At 40.7% G+C, this 21242-nt stretch overlaps 1 protein-coding gene across 3 annotated transcripts in view; it reads left to right on the top strand.

Annotated features, from left to right (window-relative positions):
* The window catches only part of RBMS2 (RNA binding motif single stranded interacting protein 2), a 43887-nt gene extending 24645 nt beyond the window's left edge, over positions 1-19242 (top strand). For 2 of the 3 annotated variants that reach the window (XM_036235917.1, XM_036235916.1), the window contains 12 exons: positions 1224-1282; positions 2165-2256; positions 3739-3896; positions 10349-10428; positions 10564-10673; positions 10998-11044; positions 11222-11315; positions 14433-14507; positions 14849-14959; positions 15820-15900; positions 16334-16419; positions 16531-19242. In XM_036235917.1, coding sequence (XP_036091810.1) covers positions 1224-1282; positions 2165-2256; positions 3739-3896; positions 10349-10428; positions 10564-10673; positions 10998-11044; positions 11222-11315; positions 14433-14507; positions 14849-14959; positions 15820-15900; positions 16334-16414 — 988 coding nt within the window. In that variant the 3' untranslated portion in view covers positions 16415-16419; positions 16531-19242. Of the gene's footprint in view, positions 1-1223; positions 1283-2164; positions 2257-3738; positions 3897-10348; positions 10429-10563; positions 10674-10997; positions 11045-11221; positions 11316-12823; positions 13427-14432; positions 14508-14848; positions 14960-15819; positions 15901-16333; positions 16420-16530 lie in introns of those variants that run through there. The other variant, XM_036235918.1, reaches the window with a different exon arrangement.
* Positions 19243-21242: the final 2000 nt, after the last annotated feature.

The raw sequence follows: 21242 nt of genomic DNA, 5'->3' as shown, positions 1-21242 counted from the left end.
AAATATAAGTGAAAGCATGCCAAAGATTTATTTTACTCATTAATGCGGAAAACAGTAGGATGGTAAAATAGGTTCAAAGAGCCATTTGAGGGATTAAGTATTTATAGGTACTGAGAAAAGAATGTTGGAATAAGATTGCTAGGTTACATGTAAAGCTGGTTCATATCCTATAGGACAATAAAACAGTAACCTTTAGGATTATCTTTTCTACTGAACAGAAATTAGTTGTATTTCTACTGGATAAAAATCTACAAGTTAACATGTATCGCAAAGTCTGGGCACTAATCAGTAGTAAATAGTAAGTCAAACAAAGAAATATCTTGCTAGATAATGAGATATACCTTGAATGGGCCTTTTGGACAGCGTTCCAGAATGGCACTGAAAGGACATGCAATCATCATTTTGCCTTATTGCCAAGTTCTGGATAACTTCTTAACACTGTTGTTGCACCTGATATTGTGCCCGTTCCCCTCCTAACACACTCAAATCTTGACAATGGGAAATAGAAGACTTAGAATATAGTAAAGCCGGAGACAGAGCCACTTACAGTTGATTGAAGTTGAAGGCCTTCACCATGTGATAGGCGTTAGTGCTTTGTATTCATGAACTCATCTCATGTTCCCAACAATCCTATCTCTGTTTTAGAGATGATGAGACTGAGGCACAGAAAATTTAAATGACTTGTCCAAGATCACACACAGTGACAGAACCAGGATTTGAACAAAAACAGTTTGGTTCAGGTTGACCTACTGGAACCGGTAGAGGGGTAGGGAATGGGGTGTCAGAGATGAGAAATGTCTGTAGGTTTTTTTTTTTTTTTACAAGAGGAATGATATTTGTCCAAAAGAAGATAGGTAATATCGAGGATTATTTATAGGCCTCAAAGAATTCCAGGCCAAGCTCTGTCCTTACACACCCTGCTATGTGGACATCACCATGCTTCTTTCCTGAAAGGACAGTAGTCTCTTTCCAACTTAGTTGGAGAAGAAGAGAGAAATGTTTTGATATTGTAAGGAATACTACAGTTACTTATTTTTTGTAGGCATCTTTGGGGACTAGGTTTATATGATAAGTGTGACATTTAAATTTCTTTCTTCTTTGTTTTTAAGATTTGAGTAGGATCAGTGAGAGTCAAGAAAGGGCATGGATTCCTTCAGATGTCTCAATCTCTGTCCTTTTCCAAATTCCTGCCCCCAGATTATCACTTTGTATTTTCTTCTTAGATATGGAAAGATTGTCTCCACTAAGGCCATACTGGACAAGACCACAAACAAATGCAAAGGTGAGAAAACAGCTGTTCTTGGTGATAGACAGCAATTGTGAGTGAGGCCGTCCCTTGTTTCTGCCTTTTACTGCTGAAAGTCCCTAGTACCCAAGGCCAGAGAGGAGTTTCTAAAGTTTTCAGACTTAGAAGAACACATATTTAGGCTCTCTGGTGATGAGACAGAGCTGAAAATGCTATTTTGGGGACCCGAGGCTAGAAGCCTGCACAGAGCCTTTGAATCCCTTGGGCTTTCTTTCAGGGACCTCATGTTCCCTGAATTGGATGGTGGATATGGATAAGTGAGATTATCTCTCCTTAGCAAAGCATTGTAAATGCTTTTTGGTGTGTGTGTGTGGGGGGGGGGGGGGTGGCAGTGACTTGGTAGGTGTTATTTTGTGTGGATGAATAGTTTTGTTGGGGTTTTGAGTAGTTCTAGCTGGGGATGGAAGAGTAGAAGGAGGGTAAAGGTATGTAGATTGGGTGGGGAGGGGCTTCTTCCAGCAGGTGGCTGGTTATCTGCAATGGAGAGGTTGTATTCCTTAAATGCCTAGCCTTTTGGGGGCATGGCTAGAAAAAAGGAAAGTATTCTTTTAAATGTGGTGGACTGGGGGGTACTGTGGATTACTGGAAGAGCCTAGTTCCTGAAACCTCAGATTTCTTAATGGGGAAAGAGAAAGGCAAGGACACCACAAAGACCTTGTTGCTCTTGACATTCACAGCTATAAAGTAGATCAAATCTCTCGGGGGCACATGGATAATCACCTGAAACCTCTTAATTTCTCTTTCTCCCTACTACTTCTACTACATGGATCATAACTCTTCCTCTGTCTCCTGAAAATCCTGGGCTTCCTATATCCCTTACATCCCCCTCCTCCTACTGATGCTATTTCCCTGTTCCAGGTTATGGCTTTGTGGACTTCGACAGTCCTTCAGCCGCACAGAAAGCAGTAACAGCACTAAAAGCCAGTGGTGTACAGGCACAGATGGCAAAGGTAAGGGAACTGTCCCATGTCTATTCCTCCAAGGGGTGGTTAGCACCAAAGTCCAGTTTAAGGCTTCCAGAGTGGTTAAAAATTGTGAAGTTGATGGGCAAGGGCTGTCTGCAGTGCTTTTCGGCTGTCTGGCCAGACAGTCTGGGCCAGGGGCTCATTGAGCACCCTTGGCTACTAGGGGAAGATGATATTCAGAATCTGTGTGACAGGTAGCTCTATCAACTGTTTCCTTTCATCAAGTATTATAAGCAGGCAAGAAGGTCAAGCGGCTTCTTCCCCTCCTCCTGTTGTTTCCCCATCCCTACTCTGGTTCTTCACTTCCCTACCAAATAGCTTGTGGTAGTTTCGCAACATTCTCTGAAGAAGCCAGTTGTGGATCTCAGCAGTTCAAAACAATGCTCTCCACTACCCAACGCTGTTCCCTGAGGGGTGGGGGTGGTTGTGTGTGTGTATGAGGGTGGGGCGGGGAGCCACAGCAAAGAAGGAAACTGTCCCTTCTCAGATCTATCTAGAGCTTTTATTTTCATCAAGACAAATAGGAAACTAGATGCTTTTCTCTCCCTTCTTTTAGGTGGGATTGTCTGCTTGCTTTTCTGAAGTCATTGTGAATGAATACTCTGTGTAAGCTAATGAGGCAGGTGTCAGCCTACCTTTCTATAATGGTTAAAGAAAATGGAAGCATTGAAAGGAAAGGCAGAAGAAGGATTAAGGTTGCTGGTGGCCCACAGTCTAGGGCAGAGTGACTGCTTAAATTCTTAAAAATACTGCTATGGGAATTTATAGCATTATGTACATACTGCCCACTGGAAGAGCTCTCTCACCTCTTCTTTGTGAAGAAAAGCCCTCTGACAGTGGAGTTTAGGAGTCTTCAGGGTTCCTATGAGACTAGAGCTTTCAGGGCTCCATGGTGACTCCGTGAGCTATACATGTGTCTCTTAGTGCAGCCCCCAGCACATTGCCTTCCTGTTCCCCTTCTCCCCTCTTCCTGTTTTCCCTCCATCAGGGAATGAACTGGCATTCCTACTCAGAGGAGTCTGCTGTGGCCGGAAGAGGGGGAAGGGAGGACTTCTCAAAACAATCCAGCCAGGGAACAAGGCAGTCCAGGAGAATTCAGCCTCTGGGACAGGCCGTGTGTGTATTTGTGTGTGTGTGTGTGTGTGTGTGTGTGTGTGTGTAGGGCGGGGAGAGGGAGGAGTGCTGCTCTGCCTAGTTCTTAAAGAGACAGCCAAAACTTTATCAATGACTTGTATTATGGGCTTGTACAGTATTAGTAATAGTAAATGTTTTTTTTTTTTTTTTGACCTGGAATCAATATACAACCCATGGTAATGGGATTAAGTGTTACAAATAGTTGTTAAGGTTCTCTTTTATGTGGTACCCATCCTGCTATCTCTTGTCTGAGATGTCATTTTGTGGATAAGGGCTGAAAATGGGAGAGTGATAAGAGATGTGAGCTTCATTTTCTCACTTTTATTTTCATAGCAACAGGAGCAGGACCCCACAAATTTATACATATCAAACCTCCCACTGTCAATGGATGAGCAAGAATTGGAGGGAATGCTGAAACCCTTTGGTCAGGTTATCTCCACTCGAATCCTTCGAGACACCAGCGGGACCAGCAGAGGGGTTGGCTTTGCAAGGTGAGGGATGCCACGAATGGGAAATGATGAGGTTAATAAAGAATGTTACCTCAAAAGTCAATAAAAACCCATGCTCCCCCACACACAAAGTGGACCAAACTATTGGCAAAAGTATTTGCCAGTGTATCAAAAGTTCGTTTACTTATAGGTCACGATATTCACAAACCCATTTACCTCCAAATCTTTACCCTTTTTCTACTTCCTACTACTCTAGCCTTTGTTCCTTTGATCCAGACCCAAACAGAATAAAACAATTTCGTATCTTATTATAGCTTACTGAGTAGTTTCTCATCCTGTTATCTCATGTAATCATTACAACAACCCTGTGAATATATACATGTATTCTCCGTTTTGTAGATAAGGAAACCAAAGTTCCCAATATGAAGTATTTTGCACAAGCTATCACAGGAGTAGGTGGTAGAGCCAAGCCCTAATCCTCTGGCTTCAAGATCAGTTAGGAAGATTTGGTCTACCTTGTCAGATCTGTTGGTTTACTCTGTGAAGTGGAGATGGATTTCGATGAGTGGTTCTCTTAAGGTGTTCCCTAGAGCTGCGGAGCTCTCCCTGGTGTCTTCTTCTGAGCTTAGGTGTCATCGTTGTAGAGTATCAGCTTTCCCTAGCCCACTTAAGAAATGTTTCTGCTTTTATTCATCTTAAGATTTTGTTCGAAAGGAGATTCTGTTGCTTTTTTTTTTTTTTTTAAGTTTGAAAACTACTGGACTAAATAATCTAAAGATCCCTCTTTGTTTTCTAACCTCTTTTCTGGTCCAAGAACACTTTATTCTGGAGTATTTCAAGCCTTGGGAACTGGGAATAGGGTTTCTCTAGCCAACTCAATCTTGGTAGCACCACCTTCTGGCAATCTCGAGTATAACTAAAAGGGAGTTCCTAGGCTGGTGGTCATCACTTTTCTTAGCTCTCATACTCTTAAAGTAGAGGTTCCCAACCTTTTTCATCTCATGGCTCCATAGTTGTCTCATTAATTTTTTGCCCTAGACCAAAATAACTACTTAACAGTTCAATTTATTAAGTAATTAAATGGTTTAAACAACTAAAAAAGTGTTCATATCTTAATTTTGTAGCTCTTTGAAAGAAATACATTAAAAGAAAATTTTTTTTTATTTCATCCTTAAATAACTGTACTTACTATTGGGATGTGACCAGTTGAACACCACACAACTTCCCAAACCTTGGAATCATATTGGACACTTACATCCTCATTTCCTGTTATGCACTGGTTTTCTTATGGTACTTACCTGTTGTCATAGCAACCATTGAAAAACCAACTTTGCAAAAAATAAGTTATCCAAAGGATTGTAGGGTGATCTGTTGTTGAAATGGTGAACTATTTAGACTTAGCTGCCCACGTGCTATACAACATATGTTTCTATATTTTCTTCAGAAAGTTAAAATATCCTTTGCTGTGCCTCTGTAAGTTCGTCACAATGGCCCAGGATGTCTCAGAGCCCAGTCTGGGAACTATGGCTTTGAAGACTTGGAAAACTATGAAATTTCTTGCTAGTTTCTATGTTAATAACTACAGATTTTCTTCATACATTTAGATACTTGCTAACTATGATTCCCAGCAAATTGTAAAAATCGATATTTTAAATCAAACTGTCACATCATTTTTAAATGTATCAAAATGAGATCTAAATGTCATAGCAATTTGATATACAAAATTGTCCATTTTGAAAATACATAAGGCATTTAAAAAAATTCTTTGGTGATGATACACCAAAGCATTCTATGTAGAAAGCTAACAGTAAACATTTTTTATTTTTACTTATTTATTTAAATATTTCAATTTTCAGTTACAGTTGACATATATTATGTTAGTTTTAGGTGTACAACATAGTGATTAGACATTTATATAACTTATGAAGTGACCACCCTGATAAATTTAGTGCTCTTCTGACACCATATATTATGTTATTGACTATATTCTTTATGCTGTTCTTTACATCCCCCTGACTATTTTGTGACTACCGATTTATACCTCTTAATCCCTTACCCCTTTCACATATCTCCCCAACCCTTCCCCCATCTGGCAACCATCAAAATGTTCTCTGTATCTATGTGTTTATTTATGTTTTGTTCATTAGATTATTCTTTAGATTCCACATGTAAGTAAAATCATATGGCATTTGTCTTTCTCTATCTGACCTCACTCAGCATAATACTCTCTAGGTCCATCCATGCTGTTGCAGATGGCGACATTTCATTCTTTTTTATGGTTGAATAATATTCCATTGTATATATGTACCACTTCTTTATCCACTCACCCATTAGTGGACACCCAGGTTGCCATCATATCTTGGCTATTGTAAATAACGCCTCATTGAACATGTGGATGCATATGTCCCTTCGAAGTAGTGTTTTGGGTTTCTTCAGATAAATACCCAGAAATGGGATTATTGGATCTTTCTTTGTCTATTGTTATAGCCTTTGTTTTAAAGTCTATTTTGTCTGGTATAAGAATCGCTACACCAGCTTTTTACTTCATTTCTATTTTCATAAAGTATATTTTTCCATCTCCTTTCAGTCTGTATGTCTTTTGATCTGAATTGAGTCTCTTGTAGGCAACATGTGTAGGACCTTGTTTTCTTATCCATTCAGCCACCCTATGTCTTTTGGTTGGAGGATTTAATCCATTTACATTGAAAGCAGTTGTTGATAGATATATAGCTATTGCCATTTTTTATTTATATATATATTTTCTTCTTACAAAAGTCCTTTTAACATTTCTTATCCTTATTTCTTTGGTGCTAATGAACTCCTTTACCTTTTTTTTTTTTTTTTTTTTGGTCTGGGAAGCTCTTTCATCTGTCCTTCAATTCTAAATGATAACTTTGCTGGGTAGAGTAATCTTGGTTGTAGGTCTTTGCTTTTCATCACTTTGAATATTTTATGCCAATCCCTTCTGCCCTGCAAAGTTTCTGTTAAGAAATTGGCTGACAGTCTTATGGGAGCTCTCTTGTAATCACTGTTTTTTTCTTGCTGCTTTTAAGATTCTCTCTTTGTTTTTAACCTTTGACATTGTAATTATGATGTGTCTTGTTGTGAGCCTGTTTGGATTCATCTTGCTTGGGATTCTCTGCGCTTCCTGCGATTATATGTCTATTTTCTTTGGCAGGTTAGTAAAGTTTCCCATTATTATTTCTCCAAATAGGTTTTCAATAGCTTGTTCTCTCTCTTCTTCTGGTACCTCGGTGATGCGAATGTTGGTGTGCTTGATCCGAGAGACCCCTTGAACTATCCTTATTTCTTTGGATTTTTTTTCTGTTTTGATTGTTTTCTACTACCTTATCTTCTAAATCACTGATTCAGACCTCTACTTCATACAATCTACTGTTGATTTCCTCTAATATATTCTTTATTTTAGATATTATATTCTTCATTTCTGACTGATTCTTTTTTATGTTTTTTTATCTCTATTTTTATGCTTCCTATTTCTTTGTTGAATTTATTGCTGAGATCATCGAGCATCCTTATAAACTGTGTTTTGAACTTTGCATCTGGCAGATTGCTTGTCTCTATTGTGTTTAGTTCTTTTTCTGGAGTTTTGTCCTGTTCTTTCATTTGGGACATGTTTCTTTATCTTCCCATTTTGGCTGCCTCTCTGTGTTTGTTGCTATGTATTAGGTAAAGATGCTATGTCTCCCAGTCTTGGTGAAATGGTCTTATGTAGTAGGCGTCTTGTGGGACCCAGTGGCTCAGTCTCCTTAGTCATCTGAGCTGGGTGCTCTAGGTGTCTCTTGTGTGGGTCGTGTTTGTCCTCATGTTGTAGTTGAGCCTTGGTTGCTGTTTGCATGTCAGTGGGAGGGATTGACCCATGGGCTAATTGGTTGTGATGACTGGTGGTGACTACAGTGGAGGAGCCATTGTGTAGGACAGTGGTCCCCAACCTTCTTGGCACCATGGACCGATGCTTCTATGAGAATCTAAATCCTGATGATCTGAGGTAGAGCTGAGGTAATAATGCTAGCCCTGGGGAGCAGCTGCAGATACAGATGAAATTTGGCTTGCTCCCCTGCCATTCTTTTCCTGCCGTGTGGCCTGGTTCCTAATAGGCCATGGACCAGTACTGGACCATGGCCCGGGGGTTGTGGACCCCTGCCATAGGGGCTGACTCTATAGCAAAATTCACTTAAACAGGGCTCTGGTGCCTGCCCACTCTGCCCTTTGGGTGTGTCATCTGTGGAGGTGGTCTGATGGTCCTTGGCATGGTCCAAAGCCAACCACTGGGTGTACGGGCCCTGGGGCCTCCTGGGAGGGCAACCCCACCCCCGCCGTAGGACCAGTTCAGCTGCCACCTATGCCCTGCCTGGGGCCACCTGGCATGAGCCACCAAGCCATCTGCAGATGTCTTCCACCCTCACTGAGCTTGGTGGTACCTGGGAGAGGCTAAGCAGCAAACTGAGGCCAGCTGCTGCTAGTGCTGGGTTGAGGCTGCTTAGCAAGAGGTATGGGGCACGCCGAGGCCAGATGCTGCTTGTTTGGGGTCTGTGGACCTTTGAGTCAAGGCAGGCTATATGGAAATGCCACTGGAAGTGGCTTGGGTAGGCCCGAAAGTTGGGTGGGATCTCTGGGTATTTTTTTAATAGTCTTAACTTTTAAATCTTTCTTATAGTGATCTTGTTTTTCTTCCTGATCTTGTATTTCCATTTCATTTCCCTGCAGAATTGTATTCAAGTGTAAAATACTTTTATAGTTGAAAGTCTTTTTATGGATTATTCTGTCATACTTCTCTGCAATAAAAATATGTATGTAAATTAATTTTTTTCCAGTGGCCATGAAGCTATATACACATTAACCTATAAGAAAATTCATTTTATAATTATTAGTTCCCAGCTGCCCCAAACAACATAAATATATTAAAATGTTGATACAAAGTTATTTTATATAAAGTAAATTTTATTGGAAATGCTTTTCCTATGACATGGGTAAGTGTTATTTTGTTTAAATTTTTCTAATTAGGTTGTGTAGCCATCAGTGAATGTTGTTTATTGCTGTAACAAGACAGGGTTTATCAGTTCTGTTCCTTTTTTGTTTGTTTGTTTCCATGCTGAGAAACCTTGTTCACATAAATAAGTGGATGGGAATAGAAATAGTTTTGTTAAAATAGAAATTTTTTGAATTACTTGTGAATCATATGCCAAGAACCAGGGTGATCTATCATCGAAACCAATTTTCTTCATGTGTCAATTGACAACTTGCTGAGTCTTCCAGCTTCTGTTGCAAGGAAGAATTGGGACTATATAAACTAACAAAATGAAACCCAGTCATCACTGCCTCATGTTGAGTTTTGGCACGAGTGTGAAGTAAACTGAACGCAGTGGTTGTGAGAGGAGACTTTAGCCTCGATCATTAGTGATCACGAGCAATCTCTCAGGCAGATCAGTAGTAGGAAAGAGGTTCTGAGGAAGCTGAAGTTCTGAAAGCGATTCTCTTAAAACTCTCCTGCTCACCCTTTTGAAAGATTAAGGAGCAGGAGTAACCCCATCAAAGACTTCACATGTGGTTTTCTCTAAAAGGTTCCATGTGAGGCCTTTTTTTAGTGACTGCCTTCACAGGAATTGTTTATATTTTTAGTAGTTACTGGCGTAGAAAATATACTGAAGCTTACTTTAAATATGGAAAAAGGGGAAGATACTGTGCCTGGTACTGTGTAGATCCTTACAATTTCTAGAACACGTTTGTATAGATTATCTCATTTGATCTATACAGCCCTGTGTAGTAGGGTAGATGGGTAATTTCTGTAAAGCAGAAATGAGGAATGGATCCAAAGGGTTTGTGTGTATGTCTTAACTCAAAGAGCTTTGGGCGGTGAACAGGCGCTGGAGTCTAGGTTTTCTGATTTCTTACTCAGTCCTCTTCCTCTAACAAGATACTTTAACTCAGTAGTTACTATCATTGTTTTTTTTTAATCACTGTCAACCATAAACCCTTATTGCTGTTTCCTTCTACAGACTCATGAAATCTTAATGATGTTATCGGTAGCTAATTAGACCTTGATAAAGAACCAGAAGCAAAAAATTAATATTGGCAAATTCTTAACCTGTGTAGTTTTATCAGAGTGAAGTCACAGTTTCCATTAGGAATTTTGTAATAAAAAGTAATGGTAACAGCCTCTATTTATTGTATTCTTATCTGTGAAGCAGACACAGTAGTAGGCCCATCCATTAGTATCTTCTTCGGAATACATATTCACAGCTTAAAGACTTCCATTATTCCTTTCAGAACCCCTACAGGAGCCAGTCGAGAAAACTGTCATTAGAAGCTGGGGCTGCTTCTTCAGGATACCTTGAATTTGTGTGGAAGAAACTCCGTTTCTATAGTCACAATTTTTGGAGCATTTGTGGGGCTGGGATCTTAGAGCTTTCTTTTTGAGTGTAGGGAGAGCACAGATCTTGGAGAAGCTAGAGCCTAACCCCTCTTGTGCTCCTTAGGATGGAGTCCACAGAGAAGTGTGAAGCCATCATCACCCACTTTAATGGAAAATATATTAAGACACCCCCTGGAATACCAGGTGAGACATCTGGGAATCGGGCTTAGAGGGCCACAGGTTGTTACTTCCAGTGAAGATTCTGGAGGGGTTTGGCATGAGCGTGAGTGGGCTAAGTGCGGAGGGACTCAGCTGCCCCTCTGCTTTCTCTCTTGGCAGCCCCATCGGATCCATTGCTTTGCAAATTTGCTGATGGTGGTCCAAAGAAACGACAGAACCAAGGAAAATTTGTGCAAAATGGACCAGTCTGGCCAAGGAATGGAGACATGGTGAGAGGACCTCTGAGGAGACAGGAGTACCAAGGATATTAAAATGGAGTGGAAATTACTGTGGCCTGATTTCTGTGAGCTGAGGTAGCAAGCTTGAGAGCTACAGTTTATAACTGAGAGATGTTGGCTACTTAACATGCTCTTTAGTGTGGGTCTTGAGTGGGATCTTGCAGTGTGTGCACAACCAGAAAAACTCTGGAACGGCTTGTCCAGACTTCGGTTCAATCAGCTGAACCAAATACATCCCTAGCCTTGACATTTTCAGCTTGCTTCTATTCTCACCCAAGGTCTCACAATTATGAACACCATGTTCTTTCTTTATAGGGTGGTATGGCCTTGACCTATGACCCCATCACAGCTCTTCAGAATGGGTAAGGGAGTTTTATATAATCAGGTCACCTGAAAATGACAACGGCCTGTGTCTAGGCATTTGGATGTTTCATTTTGATTTTTAAATAGCGCTTAGTGGGAAGTGGCTGTGTCTACCAATGGGAGCCCTTACTTTGTGGTTTCCTGTGACTCCTTACAGATGAGGTTCCTTCCTACAGGTTTTACCCAGCTCCTTATAACATCACCCCCAACAGGATGCTTGCTCAGTCTGCACTCTCCCCATACCTTCCATCTCCTGTGTCTTCGTATCAGGTATGTTCATGCCCCAGAAAGGGTGTGGTGGTTTTCCCTGTCCTTGTATTTTAGGTGAGGGAATATAAGGCTGGAAACTACTTGCTGTATTTTTGTTTTTCCTTTGTACATATTACACGCAAATGATTTTACATAAAAGCATTACATAGGGAGAGAGACTGTTGCAGTAGCAGCATCCTTTTAGTCTCTGTCCATCACACCACAAATAAATCCAGATTAATTTCCTACTATTTTCTGTATTTTTCTTTATGTGCACATATGCATATGTGTAGGGTTTTGGAAGTCATTGTTTATCTTATAAAAATTTGACCGTATTAAATATATTTTTCATACTTTTCTCACTTAACAGTATCTTAAACCAGTGATTCTATTTATACACTGTAGTCTATCACAATTTTATTACTTATTAAAACCTTATTGTATCATTTAAAAATAGTAAATACACAATTTTCTGAACTTTTTTTAAATTTAATTTTTTATTTTTTGTGGTGACATTTAGTTAATGAAATCCAATAAGCTTCAGCTGTACACTTTTATAGTAAGGAATATATATATATGTGTGTGTGTGTGTGTGTGTGTATATGTGTGTGTGTGTGTGTGTGTGTATTTACACTATGTATTCACCTCCCATAGTTAGATTTCTTTCTGTCACCACATATTTGATCCTCTTTACCCCGTGTACCTCCCCGCTCCTCCCACCCCCTACCCTCTGGTAACCACTAGTCTATAGTCCATGTTCCTGAGTCTGTCCTATTCATTTGTTGCTTTTAAATTTATATCCCACACATAAGTGATATCATGTGATTTTCAACTTTTTCTGTCTGGCTTGTTTCACTTAGCATGATTATCTTGAGGTCCATCCATGTTGTCACAAATGGCAATATTTCATCTCTTCTTATGGCTGAGTGATATTCCATTGTACCACAGCTTCTTTAGCCAATCATCTATCGTAGGACACTTCAGTTGCTTCCATGTCTTGGCCACCATGAATAATGGCTGCTACTAACATCGGTGTGCAAATATCTTTTCGGATATGGGTTTTCAAGTCTTTAGGGTAAATACCCAGTAGAGGGATTGCTGAATCATATGGTAGATCAAGTCTTAATTTTTTGAGAAACTTCCATACTATTTTCCATAGTGGCTGTACCAATTTGCAGCCCCACCAGCAGTGTCTGAGGGTTCCTTTTTCTCTGCATCTTCTCCAACATTTGTTGTTACTTGTCCTGTTGATGATCGCTATTCTAACAGGTGTGAGATGGTATCTCATTGTTTAAGCCAGTGATTCTTAAAGTACAGTCCCTGGGCCAGCAATATCAGCATCACCTTGGAACTTTTAGAAACAAATTCTTAGACTGTACTCCAGATCTACTGAATTAGAAACTTCGGTGATGGGTTTCAGCAATCTGAATTTTAACAAGACTTCCAGGTGATTCTGATGCAGATAAATATTGAGATCCTCTGTTCTAATTATTTCTTTTTTAATAATTACATTATATTTCATGCTGCAGATACACCAGAAGTCTTCAGCTGGTGCCCCAGTGAAGGGCATTCTCTTGGATTTCAGTGTTTTTCTGGTACAGATAATGCTCCAGCAAACATCCTTGTGCTCGGTCCTTATACATGAATGCTTTTATTTCTTGGGGCTGAAGTCTGAGGAGTGGGATTGCTAGGTTGAATAATTTATGGATTTTCAGTTTTATAGATGTTGCCAGATTATTTTTCACAAAGGCGGTGTCAATTCACATTTCTGCTAGCAATATATGAGTACCCATTTCTCTCCAGCCATAGGTGACATTGCTCTTTTAAAATTTTTCCTATCTTAATGATTGTAAAGTACATTCTGATTTTAATTTGTACTTCCTTGACTGCAGCTTAAGTTTAAGCATTTTTTTTTTTTTAATGTTTGTCATATATCGATTTGCTGCTTCTGGTTGTTTTTCACATGCTTAGCTCATTTTTCTGTTTGGTTATTTGTTCTTTTCCCATCAACTTATAAAAACTATTTGTTTTTACACTATGACTTTTCCCTTCAATTTCGACTTATATGTATGGAGTTTCTGCTCTTGAATAATCCTTATATTTATGAAATAAACCCTACTTATTTATTATGATGTATGTCTAGCTTTTCATTGCTAAGTTTTTTTCATTTTTAAAACAGATACAATTCATATACCATAAAATTCACCCTCTTAAAGTATACATGTCAGTAGTTTTTAGTATAGTTACAAAGTTATACATAATTATTACCATAATCTAATTCCAGAACATTTTTATCACCTCAGAAAGAAACTCTGTACCCATTAGCAGTCATTCCTCATTCTTCCTTATCCCCAGTCTCTGCAACCGCTAATACACTTTCTATGTCTGTAGATTTGCCTATTCTAGACATTTCATATAAATGGAAGCATACAATATATATCTTATGTCTGGTTTCTTTCATTTAGCATGTTTTTAAGGTTCATCCATGTTATAAATGTTTTACTACCTCACGTCTTTTTATGACTGAATCATATTCCATTGTATGGATATACCATACATTTTGTTATTTATCAGTTAGTCGATGGCCATTTGTGTTGTTTCTACCTTTTGGCTCTTATAAATAATGCTGCCGTTTGTGTACAGTTTTTGTGTGGACATGTTTTCATTTCACTTGGAGTAGAATTGCTGATTTATACAGTTAACTTTAATTTTTTGAAGAAGTGCCAGACTTTTCCAAAGCTGTTGAACCATTTTACGTTGCCATCTGCAGTGTATAACACTTATTATTCTGTTCTTTTAATTATGGCCATCCTAGTGGGTGTGAAGTGGTCTCTCATTGTGTATTTGATTTGCATTTCCCTAATGACTAAGGATTTTTTGAGCATCTTTCATGTGCTTATTGGCCATTTGTATGTCTTCTTAGAGAAATATCTATTCAAATCCTTTGCCTATTTTTAAATTGGGTTATTTATTGAGGTGTAAGAGTTGCTAATATTTTTAAAACAGTTTATTCTTAACGTTTCTGTTTTCTGAGGGGCACTTCAACTTTTGCAGGGTTTTGCTGAACATGATCAGATCACTGGATGAAACAATAGCTTCTGGGCAATTAACATTTTTGTTTATTTTTACTTGCATTAGAGAGTAACTCAGACATCTCTACAAGTACCTAACTCGTCTTGGATGCACCACCAGTCATACCTCATGCAGCCTTCGGTGAGTGTTCAGAAGTGGTCAAAAGCCAAATGGGCAATTTGATGTAAAGAAAAACAATGGGATTTGATGACAGGAGCTGTGGGTATGAGTTCTGGCTCAGGCCCTTATGTAACCCAGGGATATGACCTTAAATTCTGTGAGTTTGTTATTCTTAGACAGGGATCCCTCTAGACTGATGCGCAGACTACCCATTCCTGTTGCATAACTGGGTTGCTGCTCACATATCATTTCCCAAGATTTTAAAATGTCTGTCATCAATGGTCCTGGTAGCCATGAATCACTGCTTCAGGCAGCCTCACAGGATGCTGCCAACTAACCTTGTCCTTTGTTGCTGCCTCTAGGGTTCAGTTCTGACACCAGGGATGGATCACCGCATTTCTCTCCAGCCTGCCTCCATGATGGGGCCTCTTACCCAGCAATTGGGCCACCTCTCCCTTAGCACTACTGGCACAGTAAGGCAGCATATTTCTGATTATAAACTCCTACCGAGCAAGGAATACCTGTGTAATACTGTTCAGTATAAATAGTTATGGATGATGATGAGAATCACTTGAGTGTCATTGAGGGTGGACTCAGAATAGTAGCTAAACAAAAAAAGATAATAATCCATGAGCCAGGAATACAGCCATTCTACTTCCCAGCCCACTTCTTTTAACTGATTTCTACTCATAAAACGAAACAAATAGTGTTTCTACCTTCATACTAATTTACCTAGGAGTTCATTCACATTTCTTAGAAATTCTTATCAAAATAGTAACAAGAAGAATGGATGATTTTCATTAGATTTCAGTAGGTCTTCCGCATTCTGATTTGCACAGTGGGGCTTAAAGGCAGAGAATGCAGTGAATTGAGGAAAAGCAGAAAACAAGAAAGAGGAGAAAAGAAGTCATGTAGGTGGAAGACTCTCTAAGCCAGTGATCCTCAACCTTTTTGGCACCAGGACCGGTGCTCCTAGGAGACTCCAATACCTGATGCTCCGAGGTGGAGCTGAGGTGGTGATGCTAGTGCTGGGGAGTCACTGCACATACAGAAGAAGCTTCACTTGCCCACCGCTCACCTCCTGCTGTGTGGCCTGGTTCCTAACAGGCCAGGGACTGGTACTGGTACTGATCCATGGCCCGGGAATTTGAGACTCCTGCTCTAAGCTAGTGTACTTTAGAACCACCTGAAGTGCTTTTAAAAAGCTCAATTAAATCAGACAGTTAAATTAGGATCTCTGGAGATGGACCATTGGTAGTTTTCTAAAGCTCCCAGGTATTTTAAATGTAGTCAAGAATCACTGCTCTAAGCCTATCGATGTTTTTCATTCTAGTATATACCAACAGCTACAGCTATGCAAGGAGCTTACATCTCCCAGTACACTCCTGTGCCTTCTTCCAATGTTTCAGTTGAGGTAAGAGCTTTATATTCTCTTGGGATTGAGGATAGGAAAATGAACAGAGGCAGATTTCCCTCTGATCAAGATCTTCCTCTCACTATGATGCTGATTCTGTGTTCGCAAAGAACTAGTAGGTATGTGAAAAATGTAGGAAGGAAAGACTTAGTTTGTGTCCTTGAATGAGGCCCTTCCTGACATAGTAGTTAATACCAGGATGCTGGCTTGTATTGACTAGTGTTTCTTGGGAAGAGGATAGGCTGCTGTAAATGTTGGGGAAGTAATGCTGTGTATGTACCTACGTGTGTGCTGTGCATGTACATACTCACTCAGGTGTATGAGAGTGGGTAGGTTGGGGAGGGCGTCAACTCTGTGGGTTTTAGCTCGTTGCTGTAGTGGGCAGTGAGGTAAGAATGTACAAAGTGACTTTGCTATCTTGGCTGTGGTACAGGAGAGCAGCGGCCAACAAAATCAAGTGACGGTGGATGCTCCCTCAGACCATGGGGTTTATTCTTTCCAGTTCAACAAGTAACAGTGGTAAGAACCACATGCTGAGGGGCAGGGTGTGTTGAGCGGTCTGAAGTCAGACAAGGTCTCTCATGTTTGTCATTCCCCCTCCCTACCCTCTCTGGTTTATTCCTCCTTTAGGATTCCCCTCCCCATCTTTGTTGAACACAAATGAATTCTTGGAGACGCTGATGCTCCAAGACTCCAGAGGGCTAACCAGGAATACAGACCACCTGTGGGCCCTGCTAAGAACTAACACTTGGCCATCATTTTTCACAGGCCTTGGCCTGGAAAAGAAATTTCTGCACTCCTGCCCTCTTCTACTCCTCCATTCCTGATGGAGCCAGGGGGAACCGTCACTTTTTGTATGCTAGAGTCAAGGTCAAGAAACCTTTTTTTTTTTTCTTTTGCAAGGAAAGTTTTATGTTTTGTTTTTAATTGCAATATACTCTTTCCCTTAACCAAAGACACACAGTGCCTAGAGATTCTTCTCATTTTTATGAAAAACATTTCTTTATGTGTTGGACTTATAAGGGGAGGCTTTTGAAATTTTTTTTAAATTATTTCTTCTTGTAAGAAAAAGGTGTGGTGCTAGAACACTGGAGGAGTCCTACTGTGGGCCCTTCTTTACTGAGTTTAGTTACAGATTTTTTTTGATCTGCGTGTAAGAAAATATGCAGACTTTTAAAATTTTGTTTTATAAAGCTCTTAGCTCATACATCCTGTCTTTTCACAAATTTTATGCCTTCCCTCATCCACATTGTTCTTTTCCTCTTTTCCATACAGCAGAGCCTGCCTATTTAGACCTTTTTACAATTTTTAATTTTGTGAATTTCTTTTGGATGAAATTTCATATGGAATTTTGGGGGTGCCTGGGCAAAGAACAAGGTAGAACACTAAGCAAGCAATGGAAGTGGCTTTTCTTCCCTCTGTCCTGCCACATTCTGGGAGAAAAAACTAGGCTTTGCCTTCAGGAAGCAGAGATATGACCTAGGCTCATTTAAGAGACAATCCCACAGCCCTTAGAAGTCATCCTCGAGCCAAATTTGGATGAAGACTAGGTTTTCCCTGGCAAGTTCCAGAAGGGTGGACTTACTGACTTCTAATTCTTCTCATTGCGGAGGCCAACACCCTCTGAGGAAGTGTCTTCTCCAGTTACAGCTTTTCAGGAATACCTGCTTTCCTGCTTTCTGAAGGATCTTCATTTTGGCTCTGGGTCTCAGGGCACCTGTCTTGCCCATTGCACATCGCTGTGCTCAGAGCCTTTGCACTTGTGACATTGCTGAGTCTACTTAGACTCCTTCCCCACTGTGGAAGATCAGTTGCTTCACTTCTAGACCAGTGGTTCTGAAGGAGGTGGTTTCGTCCGCTAGAAGCCATTTGGCAATCTCTGGAGACATTTTTGATTGTCATGCCTGGGGAGGGAGGCTGCTGTGCTACTGGCATCTAGTGGCTAGAGACAAGGGATGCTGCTAAACATCCTGCAGCACACAGGACAGACCCAATATGCCCAACAAAGAATTATCTGGTTCAAAATGTCAGTAGTGACAAGGTTGAGAAGACTTGATGGAGACAGTTCCTGCCTCCTGTACCAGAGGATTTGGTAAATTCCTAGTCCAACCCTGGACACACAGTGCCTTTTGACACTCATGCAACTTATTGAAGTGACAGTGACTGGGGTCCTTAAAGTTTCCCGGGCTTTGACCTTTGACATCTCTGCATACCCTTGAAAGGCTTATGCTGTTGTGCACATGCTATATGCACACACACAGATCGAGGAGGGGGCTGTTCCGTGCATGTCCTGTGCCTGGTGGGAAAGGACAAAGCTCTCTATAACTGTCCAGAGTAACCCGTCCTGCCTTGAAGTGTTTGGGCCCCTTTTCCAGGGAACCAGGACATCAAAAGTAATTTTCCTTTTTGTAGAAAGACAGCAGGGAGTTAGGATAGAAAAGGGCAATAAATCCTATTGCGTTATTAACAAGGTCAGGAGTCCTTTTAAAAAGTCCCTTATTTTCTCCTCAACTCAACCTCCTTCTGCAAGACCACGCATATGCACATGGAGAGAGGAGAAAGCCTTTGCCCATCTTCTAGGAAATATGATCCCGCACCTGTCTTCTCCCAGTTGCTCCCTTATGTACTGAAAGGAGAATTCTGCTCCCCTTCACTTTAAGATCAGGTGCCTTTCTACCAGTCATACTGAAAGCCAAATGACAGAGAATGGAGAAACAGGTGTTCATTAGGCCGGCTGTCAGAGAGGAAGGAGATGATACTGGGAAAAGAAGCTGTAGTAATAGCTTCTGTGTTGTACATAGAGCTTGGGCCCAACTTTACTTCCCCTCCCACCCGTCCCAGAATTGAGAGTCTAAATGCTCCCTATGCTTAGACTGTCCTTTGGTACATCCTTGGGGTAAGTGAGTTGGGGGGGTGGGGAGAGCAATGGGTAGGATGTAAGGTATAGAGGACAAAAGTGCCACTACTAATTTTCTCATGGTTGCTTCCAACCCCAGGAAAGGCTAATCCAGTACGAAACAGCCCCAACCCCAATAATCTTCTAGAAAGGTTTGGCTGGGTAGGTACCCGAGTCTCCAGCCCTTAGTCAAGGAAAGTACACTGTAGATTTCTTGTCAGTGGCCTTGAAGAAAAAGAGAACACACATCTAGAATCCTGTTCATTTGATAGTAGCTTGGTGAAGTTACTAAGTGAGGTTACTTAGTGCTGTGGGGACCTTTCACACATGAAAACTGTTGTTAATACTGCTGCTCCTCCTTCACCTCCCCAAATTCCTGATTCTTCTCTGTATTTTAAAAAATGTTCAAATGTCTGTGATTGTTTTGATTTAAATTCTGAAATTAACTTTTGTGTATTTTCTTCATGTGAATCTACTTAATGGATTCTATTAATGTTTCTGGTTTGGGCAGGTATGTTTGGGCATGGGAGGTGATGGGGAGCCTGAAGTTATTTTTGTAGTGGTTAACAGCACTGTGGAATTTCTTTTGGATGTTTTTGGGTTACATTCATGCTATTCCCCCTATCGCCCTTCCCCCAGTTCTTAGTTCATTTCTAACAGATCTGACATGGATGAGTGACTGGGTAAGGGAGAAGGAATGAGGCACATATTTTTCTCTCATGAAATAGTTTAATGGTGGCAGGGTGGCAAGGGAATCGTAATTCCCTTCAAGCTCACAGCCTAAGGCTGGGCTCTTTAAACACTTCTGCCTAGTGTTTTCTAAATTGTCTTCATGGAGCCTAGATTATACTTTCCCCGTACTTCACATAATTATCCCTACTCATTACAGATGCTCATAACATTAAAATATTTTAGTACTTTGATTTTTGTTTTCAGCCAAATAGAATATAACCAAGTCCCTTCTACATACAGTCCTTAACTAGGCTCAGAGCCTGCCTGTCTCATTTCATGCCACTGTTATCACTGTTCCTCATGCTGAGATGATACACAGACCCTAGGCTGATTAGACTTTTTGGAGGGTACGAGTAGAAGTTAGGGAAGATGTGGGAATGATGGTGGAGAGATGGTATTCTTTAACCAAAGAATTTGAAGGGCTCTCCAGACTTGGCCTGGTAGCTCCGAAGTGGTAATAGCCCTTGTCAGTAATATAGGGCTGGTAGGAAGACATTACTTTCATTCAGGGGAAAAACTAGATCTTGCTGTTCTACCGACTGTCCCTCAGTTGGGCCATCTCAGCCGTTTCATTCTACTTCCTTTCCTAATTTACTGAGCTGTGAGCTCATTCGCTCCCTTGGTTTCTGCAGTGCTCATTCCCTTCTGCTTTTGTCAGCCCTTTGGGGCCTACATGTGGGTTGATACCTTGCAGAAAGAGGCCTTGCTGGAATGGAATGTTGCAGGGATCAGAGACCTCTAGTTTTCCAGGGGAAAAAAATCATTGCTGCTCTTGTGCATGTGCTCCACCTTCTGGGAGAGCAGCAGCATTGCGTTCATGAGGGGCTACTTTGACCTTAACCAAGGGCAGGCAGTAAACTTGGATGGGTGATGAGACATCTTGCTTTGCTAGACTAGCTTCAGAGAGAAGAGTGGGTGTCATGAAAGCCAATCTGTTAAGAACTAGGTCTTAAATCACGTTCCTTGTCACACTGCTTCTTCCTGATTCCCTCTTAAACCAACTACTCCCATTTCTGTGCTTACCTGCATTTTTGGTCTTACCAGGCTTTAGCAGATCCCTCTTCTTTTTGTAGGAGGATGGGGCCTGTGAGCTCTATCACCCTTCTGGTCTTTGCCGAATTTTGCTGCATTTCCCTAGGTGTAGTCCCCACATGACTCAGTAATGAGAAAGTCAGGTGTCCTCACCTAAGTTCAAACTTTCTCTGGTGTATCTACTAGTTTTGAATAAACCTTCATTCTCCAAGCATATCCCAAACCTTTCTTGTCCTTGTTACAAATCTACCTCACAATTTTACAGTTCAACAAGGGCAAAAGTACCTGGTTTACATCTTTCCTTTACTCTGTCCTTCCCCTTCTTGAGGGTTAAGAAGCCGGGGAGCTAGAAAATGTTCATGATCAAGTGCAAAAACTCTTGGTTGTTTCTAGAATGTCTTTGGGATTTTTAGCTCATTAATTACCCTGGAATAGTGTGTACTCTTCAGTCAAGTCTTGCTGTGGTAGGCCAGAGGGATAGACTATGTAATGACGGCCTAGGATATAACTAATGCTTAGGAGCCACTCCCAGGGACACCAAAGTTGGAGCAGAGCTCAAAACTTGAGGATGAATTGGCTAACGGCTGCCACACAGCTGCGAAGCAAGCACAAAAGGACATTTATGATTTTTATAGGGCTGGAGAAGCAGATGTTCCTTTTTCACCTTATTACAGTTAGTTCA

The sequence above is a fragment of the Rousettus aegyptiacus genome, unplaced genomic scaffold, assembly GCF_014176215.1.
Source record: "Rousettus aegyptiacus isolate mRouAeg1 unplaced genomic scaffold, mRouAeg1.p scaffold_m13_p_2, whole genome shotgun sequence".
Classification (NCBI taxonomy): Eukaryota; Metazoa; Chordata; class Mammalia; order Chiroptera; family Pteropodidae; genus Rousettus; species Rousettus aegyptiacus.
The sequence above is the reverse complement of the archived record's forward strand: the minus strand, read 5'-3'. Positions and strand labels throughout refer to the sequence as shown.